We start from the raw sequence: 10,991 nt of genomic DNA, 5'->3' as shown, positions 1-10,991 counted from the left end.
CCACCCCTGCGCGTCACGTTTTTACGTCACCGCGTAGTGCAGGGTAGCACGTAAAGAGGGAGGGGCGTGAACAAAAACCCGCTGGCTTTGAAAAGCTAGCGGGGTTGTTTTCTTTTTCTGTTTATTAGTAAAAACAGCAAACGATGATCAAATTGTTTTAATGTAATGCTCAGTTTGCTTAAATATTATGAGTAAAAGTTTAAAGCGGGTAAATTTGGATGGATGCGGTACTGTCCTGAGATAACTGAAATACTGATTATATGTAATTCTTTAAAATATTTAATACCTCTATTCTTAAACAGTTTTTTGAAAGATATTTGTCAGGCACAATAAAGTTTTATTTACATCTCAGTCAGTCAAATAAATGCTGCTTGACTGTTGTTGTTGTGTGGTAGGTATGGTCAAACGGAAAATGCTTTTTTTTATGGAAGCATTTTTTTCCACCACAGAAATTTTTTACCACATCAAAATTACTCAAAATCTTATTATCTCGACATTTCAACTTAATAATTCAAAGTTAGGGTTAGTGATTAAGATTAGGGTTGTCTGGGGCTTACTAACTCTTCTCAACATTTGAGAAAATAACTCAAAACTTACCCCAAAAAAAGGGTAAAACTCCGACATTTAAAGTTCTTGACTCAAAATTTAGACTTAAAAATGGCAAAAAAAAAAGAAAAAAAAAGTCAAAATACTGTGGTGAAAACACACTTCCACAATTTCTGACATCTTTCTAAAAGCACTACTTTTCATACTTTATATAAACGTAACTAAAATACTTATTTCTTATAATTGGTAATTTATTTCAACATGTGAACAATATACAAGTACATTTAGAAAAGAAAATAAGAGAGAGAAAAAAATACTATACAAATTACATACAAAAAAAAAACAATCAGTACTTGTGCTCAGTGCTGAGCAAGAGCCTGGATCCACTGCTCATTTCTTTATATATATTTTAATTCTTTAATACAATCTGAACTCTAGGAAAGCGTTTAATATAGTTTTAAGTAGTTTGCAGGAACAGTTCCCTAATCTTTTTTGAGGACTTTCTAAGCTCATCTTTGGATGCTGGTTGGTTTTTCTTCTGTTCTTTGTCATGATGATGCCACACTGCTTCACTAATCAGAAAATCTGGATCTTTTATTATGATTCTGCCAAAAGCACATCAGAATTATATGCTGTCCCATTCACTGCAAAGAAAGCACTCTGACCATTCAAAAAATACTAAAATAAGAGTTTCTAATAAATACAGTATAAAAATATAAATGTGTACAAATGTGTGTGTGTGTGTGTGTGTGTGTGTCTGCCTGAGTCATTGTAGAGTGCACTGTAAAGTGTACTGTTTGTTTCAGCTTTTATTATCCTGTACTGCCTTCCTGATGCTAATAGCTGGAACAGGTGATGTCCTGGGTGGGATGCGTCCTTCAGGATGCTGTGGGCTTTACTTTGGCAGTGGGACCTTAGAGATCCTTAAGGAGAGAAGAGCACAGCTGATGATCTTCTGTGCTGTGCTGATGACCCTCTGGAGTGCTGTCTTTTCTTGAGCAGTGCAGCTGACAAACCCCACTGGCATGCAATATGTCAATACACTCTCAACAGAACATCTATAGAAGGACATCAGCAGCTCCTTGACTATAGGGTGTTGTTTTAGTACGAAGCAGAACGCCTGCTATTCCTTCAGTAAGATTGAGGTCCGTGCTTCCAGGAGGCCAGTGCATGACTGATAGAGTTGCATTGTGTGTTTTTCTATCCAGGTATGCTTTTACTGCATTGGCAGTGTTTTGGGATGATTGCAAAATGAAGCCATTGCCTATCAGATGCTAGATGGCAGGACATCAAAACCTGATGGTAGTTTTCTGCATTCATAATTCCATCAGTTTTTAAAAGTTCCCCAACACCACTGGCTGAAGTACAGCACCAAACCATGACATAGTAGTTATGTTAGCAACCCAGTCCCTAAAAATAAAAAGCAGCCAAAGGGAAAATATATGAAAGACCCCCAGAAAGCCTGGAGAACTAATTCTAAAAATTACAAGACAGTCTGGGTCCATGGAAGGAAAATATATGGATATAATCAGTGGCACATTAATGTGTATGTACATTTATTAATAAGTAGAAACTAGTTGTTTTAGTTAAAATTAGAATTAGTTAGATCACTGAAGTGTGTATATTAAAAATAAATACATTTTAAAAAGGGCAATATAACGAATAACAATAGAAATAAATAATTAATCATTTTAATTTTTTACAATTGTGCTTCCAAATAAATAATAATAAAAGTAATAAATATTTAACTTAACAGTTTAATTCAGAATATTACCTTTAAAAAATAAAATAAAATATGAGGGTAAATGAATAATTTTGTTCAGTTCTTCTTCCTAGATTAGCTGTCAAACAGTCACACCTCAGGTTTGTGTCTGAAAGCTTGAGTCCTCCACTAAGTGGAAACCAAACAGAAATGTTCAAATCATACTCATTTATTTGTTGTGTTGCGCATTTTGAGGATGCCTTCTCCATTTGGATGCCGTTGCTATGAGTAACTACATAATCCAAGACACAGCTGACTGGGTGCAAGCATCATTTCCCACACCCCATGTTTAAAGTAGTTATAAAAGTCTTTCCCTTGTTTCAACTTGTTGAGGCCATGCTTTCTTTCAATGAGCCACAGGCCACAGCTAGTTAAGGTCTGCAAACACTCCCTGTTAACTGTAGACTTTAGTATATCTATATATCTATGCAAGGTGTATATATGCCTGTACTGCAAATTTAGCTTTTTAAAATAATAAAGTAAAAGTATTTGATACGAAAAACACACTCGTTGTTATAGATACATTATTATATATGAAATGATTGTATTGCTCATGTAGTCATGTTTAAAATTAAATGCAATTAACCAAAACACAAAGAGATGTAAACATTTTTCATGACACAAAACTATAATAATTTATGGTCTTTCGCGCTCAATTTTGGTCCCTTATCGTTGCAGTTTTATTTGTCTAATCATTTTTCATCTTTATCTTTTTATGTATTTATTTCGTGTATTTTTCTGTGATATAAAGAACACTGTATTTAAACAGGGTTAGCTCAGGACGCCCGCCGCCTCCCTGGGACCCCGGCAGTACCGCTTGGTAGTCCTCCCCGCCTGGGTATTTATCCAGCTGTGCACAGATTTATAAAGCACCTCGAGCATCTATAACCTGTGTTTATAACGCAGGGAGGTCCGCTTCGTTCATCTCCAGCCCGCCGTTTGCGCGCATGCTGCTTCCGTAGATCTGTATATCGTCCGCACTGAGCGCGAGTGGCGCGTGCTGGCGCCGAGCGTTCCATCCGCGTGCTTCGCGGTCTGCGGAGGGGCTCCTCCTCGCGCTCCAGCGGGCGTTCCCCCCTCCTTCTTCTGCTCCCTTCACACCAGACGAAGGGGCGGAAACGACACATTTCGCCGTGGAGAAGGTAGCGGCTCTGTGTTTCGACAACAAACCGACACAAACGTTATTACCGTAAACCTGCGATAGCCGTAGCTGTTTCATTTCGGCTCGGGCGGAAGTTTTAAAACAAACCGATTACACTGTAAGTCATCGGTGAGTTCCATTTTTTCACCCTCCTCCTTCCAAAGGTGCTCTAACGCTGGATTGTGCATGAGGCTAACGTTAGCTAGCTGGGAGGTTTATTTTAAGTCAGTATTAAAAAGACACCTGCTCAGGAGACTAGCTCCGCATACTGCGCGGTTATTCGCGGTGTTTACATCCGACAGGCATCCCTGAGCCGCTACATTAGTTGCTACCACGAAGGCAATATGGAGGAATCGCCAGCTAGCAGTACACTGTGGGTCCCTGCAAGGCTTTTGTCGTGCGCTCTTTTCTTCTGCCTCTCGCTCTCTGCTAACGTTAAAAATAATCCCTTCTACACTGAGCACAGAGGAGTATTTTACACCGCGACGACGCCCCTTTCCCCCAAAGTAGTCCAGTTTCTTTTTTAATTAGCCCCTCCACGCTGCTGCTCAGCCGCCGCCAGGTGTTGCAAATCTCACGTTGTTGATGCTGATTGCTACATGTACGGCCATAGATGCCTCCCTACTCTGCCTCCGCTTTATTATTAATCGACTAAATTATGAATAAAGCCAGAAATGTTGGAATCGACATACTGGGAGGATGCATACTCATTTTTTGTTGAACCTAGAATAAAATAATAATAATAATAATGGATACTTTATTGATCCCCATGGGGAAATTACTTGTTTTTCTCTGCATTTGACCCATTCACTCTGTGAAGCAGTGGGCAGCCCACTAAGCAGGCGCCCGGGGAGCAGTGTGTAGGGACGGTACCTTGCTCAGGGGTATCTCAGGGTAGCCGTTAAGTGGATTCGAACCGCCGACCTTCCGATCATGGGGCGACCACTTTACCTACTGAGCTATCCCTGAGCTATCCCTGCCCCATATATAACACATATGGTAAAATCTATTGTTCTTTAATAGCTGGACAACCTGTTCTCATGAAGCACACACCAAACACATTCAATGGGATTATTTTAATCAATGGGAAATGAAAAATGTGGAATCAATAACAAAAACATCACAATTTTAGTACTCTTAATTCTTTGAGGCATGAGTAAGATCTGACAGATCAGCTTTGTAGAATGAACCATTACTTCCTTCAGTTTCCACCATACATTTGATGTACCTCGTCCCTGAAGTGAAAAACCTTTAACACTCTTTCCTCAGTGGCAGGTTGCACACCTTATCATTACCAAAACCTTTCATCACGGAATGAGAAAAGTCCCAAATCTGAGCATACACCTGTCCAGTTACTGTTACTGCCGCCTCCTCTTGTTCTCCACCTGTCCTCCAACCCCATACCATGAATGAGTGGGGATATTTGCTTGTTTTCTTCAGGCAAAAGTTCCAGCATCACCTTCTCGACCAGCCCAGATTCATCACTGAACATCTCTTTAATCCAATAATCCACCACCCATGATTGTTTTTTTTTTTGTTAGCCCACTCTGAGCTTGTTTTATTTTCCTGTATGGAAATCCCATTTCAATCAGCCCCTCTTCCACTTCTGTCACAAACATTAAATAGTTTTTCTTCTTTTTTTGCTTGTTGCTGTGCATTTCTATCATGAGTTTTCTGTTTGAATGATCCAAATTGTAGACACAACTGAGAACAACCTCTTTAGTCAGATTCCCTCTTTAAGCTCATTAGGGTCACGCTTCACCATCAACAGCTTTTGCAGACTTTTGCATATGTACATTTACTATGGTTATGCTACTTGAGCTGGAAAAAATGCAATTTATTAAGGTAATGAAGCCAGAATATCAGAGATTTGTTTATTTGCAGCAAAGTGAGAAAAGAGAGAGAAAAAAAGCTGAATGAACATCCTCCAAGTGTGGTGATTCCATCATTTTTGCTGGGGCTTGTATATGCAATTGTCTTACTTTGCACTCGGCAGAAGCACATGGAAATACCATTCTGTGAGCTTATATCATGTCATATAAGGTTATAAATCATGGTTAACATGAGGCAATGTAGATTAGACAATCACTTCTTTGACAGAAAAGCTCTTAAACCTTTAAAAAAAACCCACAATCATAGGCTGATTGTAATAATCGGCATTGCCTCTCATGCTTCTCGTCATTGAATCCCATTCTCCAATGCTGTTTTTTTCCAACATGCAACAATCTTGACGTTGACCAGGCACCTGCGGGTCCCCAGGTCTACCTGATGAGTATGAGCCTGACTACAGAACCCTCTAACGATGGTCCCACTGTTACAGAAGGTTTTAAACATCATTATTTCCTAACATGAATTTCTGTTTCACTTGTCGTTGTGCGATTAAGGTGTCTATCAAGAAATGAATCGTGTACGTGACTCTATAAGTGTTTGTGATGCCATTTGAACTCGGCAGACACATGTCAGCGTCTTTAACTCTGCAGGCAGTAAGAGTTCTCAGTTTCAAGCCACTGAGGCATCTGGGGCCACAGATGTGTTCTCATTTCCCCTGTTTGCAAACCGACAGAGAGCAAAATGACTTCGGCTGAGAAGAAGGACAAGAAGCCAGATGAAGTGGCCGAGGAAGAAGAAGAGGAGGAAGAATATGTGGTGGAAAAGGTTCTGAATCGACGGGTGGTGAAAGGCAAAGTAGAGTACCTTCTTAAGTGGAAAGGCTTCTCTAAGTAAGTGTTTAAAAAATTAATTCATGGGTCACTGGTTAGCTCATGTCAGCTCATTCACACTTTTATCTTCACCTGACAACCCAGATTTGCCAAACAAACGCCAGATGAAAGATGCACTTCTTAACATGAGCTATGCAAAAGTTAAGGTTCCTGCTAGGGCTGTTCGATATAACGATATATATCGATGACGATATAAAAACGTCTATCGTTTCATTTTACGCTATCGTTTGTTTCGTGGTGTCGCAAAATAAACTGTTTTCGGCAATATTTTTTCATCGTTTTGATGGTCACTGTAGTGGCTATATTAATTTCTCTCTTTCTCTTATATTTAATATAACCACACAGACGGACAAGCGCCTGTTTTTATGCGTTGTCGTTAGCATCAACAACAGTAACAGCATCGCGTGTCCGCTTGTTTATGTTCCACATAAACCTTTCACAATGAAGCTCAAGATCCTGTTGAGACTTTTCAAAATAAACTGAATAACGTGAAAGAGCAGATTATTTACGGATGAGAAGTAAAAAAGAGCCGCCAGGTGCTAAAAAATAAACCTTAGACTCAAACGTTAGAACAGGCTTTCCCCCGCAGCACGCCGTGTAATAAATACTCACAAAGAAAACGGCGGCAGTTACAACTTATGTCTAAAAATGTATCGTTTCATGCATCAGTTAAAACACTTGACTCCAGCTACATGACGCGCAGCTGGAAAAACTTCCCGCAAGTCGAGCTGCCCGAGATTCACAGAATTTACAGAAAATGTTACATTTTTGTGATTTATATCGTTATCGGGACGATAGAATTCTTATATCGGGATATGAGATTTTGGTCATATCGCACAGCCCTAGTTCCTGCTGTTGTTGGTTTTCTGTAAAGGGTTTTTAATGTTTTTCTAGCATCATTAAAGGTTTCGAGTATCTGGTACTAAGGCAGCGCGGTCTGCTAGATCGGATTCAGATCTAACAGGTGTTTTTAATGGAGGTAGAGTCATATGTGCCTCAAAGTTTTAATGAACATATTTGTTTCAAAGGTTCACGTCTGTGGTGTGGGAACGTGAACTCTAAGGAGCCACATGTTGACTTTGAAAACAGCTGCTATAAGAGTTAGATGTCATTACATGCAGCTTAAAATCAAATCATTTAAAAAAAATGCCAAAGAAAACACAGTTTTACTCACATTAGTGTTTTTGTACCAACAAAGAGATTTCTAAAGAACTATTAGCCAGAAAATCGGCATATATTGCCATGGGTGGGTCCTTAAAAAGTCTGATCTGATCTATCTGCTGTTCTCTGATGCCTTCATAGGAGGCATCAGAGAAGGGAAGCAGGCCGACTTACCAAAATACTCTAAAACTGGACTGAAAATCAGTGGTAACAGGTGTTGTGGAGTGATGAATCCAAAAATTGAAATTTTTGGATCAAATTGATGTCAGTATGTACGGATAAGTGTCTACAGCCCACCGTTAAAACACGGTGGAGGTTCAGTCATGGTGTAGGGCTGCATTTGAATCACTGATGTTGGGAATTTTGTCAAAATATCTGGACTCAATATCTGCCCCCACCCACCCAAACATCAGATCTTTGATCTGACATGCAATCTGACTGGCAGTGGCCTAATTTTTCAGCAAGACGATGCCAAAAACACAGCAAATACCTGTATTAAAAATGGACTGGCCTCCCCAGAGCCATTGTGTGAGGGAAAGTTATTGTATAGCTTGTGTAAGTATCTTTGCAAAAAGTGAGAAAAACATCAGGACTCTATGTTATCAGACTCCAGTGATACTCAGCTGGACTCTGGAAGCAGCTTTCGCATGATGATAGTGGAGAATATTTTGACTGTAAACATCACAAGCAACTAAATGAGGAGTTAAATCATATTTTCGTGTATTTAAATCTACAGTGAAGATAACACGTGGGAACCAGAAGACAACCTGGACTGTCCAGATTTGATTGCAGAGTTCCTGCAGTCCCAGAAATCAGCACATGATGGAAAAAGGAAGGCAGCCGGAGAAGCAGGAGACGACGACAGTAAATCAAAGAAGAAGAAAGATGATGTGAGTCCCAATTTTTCCATGAGTCTCGTTTAATGCCAAGTTATCTAAAAATACACTTCACTGTTAAGAAAAAATGAAAGGAGCACTTAACCTGATATACCAAAAAGTCAGGATGTTGTGTAAAATGTAAATAAAAACTCAATGCCGCGATAAAATTCAAAACAAGCTAATTTTTTTTGTGTTCTGTTGTCAATAAAATATAGGTTTGTGAGATTTGCAAATTACTGTGTTTCATTTTTATTTACATTTTACACAACATACCAACTTTTTAGGAAATAGTTTCTAATTTCTTGAGAACAAAATGATGTGATAACAGTGGAAACCAGGATAACCAGTGATGACAGGATTAGTTCCTGTATGCATTCCCAACAACATCTGGGCATGCTTCTTCACCTCCTCCTAGACCTGAATCATCAGTCTGTGGTGCTGTTTAGCCCCATTTGATGTACCAATAGTGTCCCAGAGGTTCTCTGTTGGATTCAGGTCAGAACATGAGGGGCTTTCCGTGGCTTCCATGCCTTCAACGTTTAGGACTATGAGGCTGGGCAGGACAAACCCTGGGCTCTCTGCACCAGCTTAAGGTGGTTTGACACCAGGTGTGAGGATTCCATTCCAGTACCTTTAACCCAGAAGTCCCCCCTATAATCATTGTTGACCCACTTCTCAAGACTCTCACATCTATCAAACATGCTCAGTGTAAACCTCTTCCTCTTATCTGTGAAGAGAGCAGGGTGCCAGTTGTGGACCTGCCAGTTCTAATGTGTTTTTCTTGTGAATACCAGTCAAACTGCAGTGCTGGGCTCTGAGTTAGGTCAGAGCCGTGTACATGAGTAACCAGCTGGAGGTTGTTTTGTTGGGCTCTGGTAGTGTTCCCCCTGTTCCTCCCAGGACCTACCAGAAATGTCTTGTATGATTGATTAGAAATCTTTTTGTCTCCGATTTGACGGTTTTTCTGTGGGCATCCTGTATTAGGATGGATTTAAGTTTTATTTTGTTTCTTGATCCTCAGACAGAGAAGTTAAGGGGCTTTGCTCGAGGTCTGGATCCAGAAAGGATTATCGGTGCCACAGATTCCACAGGAGAACTCATGTTCCTCATGAAATGGTGTGTAAGTGTTGCCCCACACGTTGGGGAATTCAAATGTGCCATTAAATGCGTTTCTACAGTAGGTTAAATGACTTTTTCCTTTGCCCTTTTTAAAGGAAAAATTCAGATGAAGCGGACCTTGTGCCGGCGAAAGAGGCCAACGTCAAGTGTCCGCAAGTGGTCATCTCTTTCTATGAAGAACGGCTCACCTGGCACTCGTACCCCTCCGAAGACGAGAAGAAGGATGAGAAAAACTAGCACAGGGCGAAGGGGCAGGAGGAGAAGAAATGTCATTTTGAACTTCTGTGTACTTTCCATGAGGGAGGGGAGGGGAGGCGAAGAAGGGGGATGGGCCAGAGGCAAGCAAGACATCCTGGACTCATTAGTCTTCTTGGCGTAGTATCACTCATTCGATTCTACTTTTATCCAGATCAAATCTCCATGTAAATATCCTTCAGATTTGCTTGACAAAAACCAGCTCAAACAAAGCAGTGTTAATTTTCCCTTCACCAGGCTTTCGATGTCCTTTCCACATCTGGCTCATCTTGCAATGACATCGTATCAGTGAGGTGATGTTTTCATTTCTTTCGCGTGCCATTGTTTTTACTCCGTTTATCAGCGCTCTCCGGGGCCAAAACTGTGTTCATTTTAGGCGTTTCCTTAGCATCCGTATTGATGTACGGTTATGAACAACTTCTGTAATATTTTGTTCTTTGGTAATCTTTGTAGTGTTTGTCACGTCTTGCTTGTCGCTTTTGGAGAATAAACCACTTTTTGTTACAGTGGCTTTGTGTCACTTTAAATTTGAAGATAATTATCATCTTTATATTCTGGTTAATTTATCAGACTGGCTAAAAATGTTGTTTTATTTCAAGGTAACGTGTCTGTCTGTAGTTTAGATGCCTGAATTTTTCTGATTTTCTTTATCACATGCAGGTTAAAAGTCACTGTTGAGAGAAAAAGTTGGATTGCATTTCAATAAATGCCACGATGTAAAACTGAGACCAGAGCAGGAAGTCAAACAGCGTTTCTGCTGTCTGGATAGCCGGTTACTTCAAGGTAAACCATTGTTCGAGGTATAATAACTGAAGGGGACCGATTAGGGCTTTCTTTATTTTCTGGCAATTATATTTGCATGACAAGCATAAAATTGCTGGTTTGACTTCGGCTGGAGACACAAATCCCCTCTGGGGTTGAATAAGGAAGGGCATCCGGTGTAAAACATGCTGCAGCGACCCCTTGTGACGAGGAAGCGGCTGAAAGTAAACATTGACCGACTTTCTAACAATATGTGAGATCTCAAAGGTGAGCGCGTGCACGCACCTCAGCACCATTTCAAGCAGGTTTTTCCCTACTCTTGACCATTTATGATGTCAAAGAGTAAATATTTCTAATCTGATCATCTCAGGCACAGCAGGAGTCCCACCCATGTGCTGTTCGAACAGGGCACATCAAGCTGCAAAACCAAACTTGGAATACAAGTGCATGGAAATGTTGAGGTAATCTGTCAGCTCTACAGAAGCATAAAGAAAAAACAAAGGAAGGCAAAGTTGGTGATTTACATTCCTACCTCACCTATTGCTCTGGGTAGTGTCCGAAAGAATGAGATCGCAGATACAAGCGGCCAAAATGAGCTTCGTCTGGAGGATGTCTGGGCTCAGCATTACAGATCAGGAGAGGGGCTC

At 40.4% G+C, this 10,991-nt stretch overlaps 1 protein-coding gene across 3 annotated transcripts; it reads left to right on the top strand.

Moving 5' to 3' along the window:
- The first annotated feature begins 3,324 nt into the window (after positions 1-3,324).
- Positions 3,325-9,827, top strand: cbx1b (chromobox homolog 1b (HP1 beta homolog Drosophila)). 3 transcript variants are annotated; one of them, XM_085285265.1, is made up of 6 exons: positions 3,325-3,450; positions 5,691-5,772; positions 6,013-6,169; positions 8,067-8,220; positions 9,230-9,324; positions 9,423-9,827. In XM_085285265.1, exons 2-6 carry the CDS (start codon positions 5,718-5,720, stop codon positions 9,562-9,564), a joined length of 603 nt encoding a protein of 200 aa, XP_085141391.1. In that variant the 5' UTR covers positions 3,325-3,450; positions 5,691-5,717; the 3' UTR covers positions 9,565-9,827. The 3 variants fall into 3 exon arrangements, with proteins under 3 accessions (XP_085141391.1, XP_085141390.1, XP_085141389.1); XM_085285264.1 differs by having other exon boundaries at positions 3,393-3,567; XM_085285263.1 differs by having other exon boundaries at positions 3,393-3,578.
- The last annotated feature ends 1,164 nt before the right edge of the window (positions 9,828-10,991 follow it).

The sequence above is a fragment of the Mchenga conophoros genome, linkage group LG8, assembly GCF_057382185.1.
Source record: "Mchenga conophoros isolate Kocher_MC1m ecotype Shallow Benthic linkage group LG8, M_conophoros_male_GT1.1, whole genome shotgun sequence".
NCBI classification, from domain to species: Eukaryota; Metazoa; Chordata; class Actinopteri; order Cichliformes; family Cichlidae; genus Mchenga; species Mchenga conophoros.
The sequence above is the reverse complement of the archived record's forward strand: the minus strand, read 5'-3'. Positions and strand labels throughout refer to the sequence as shown.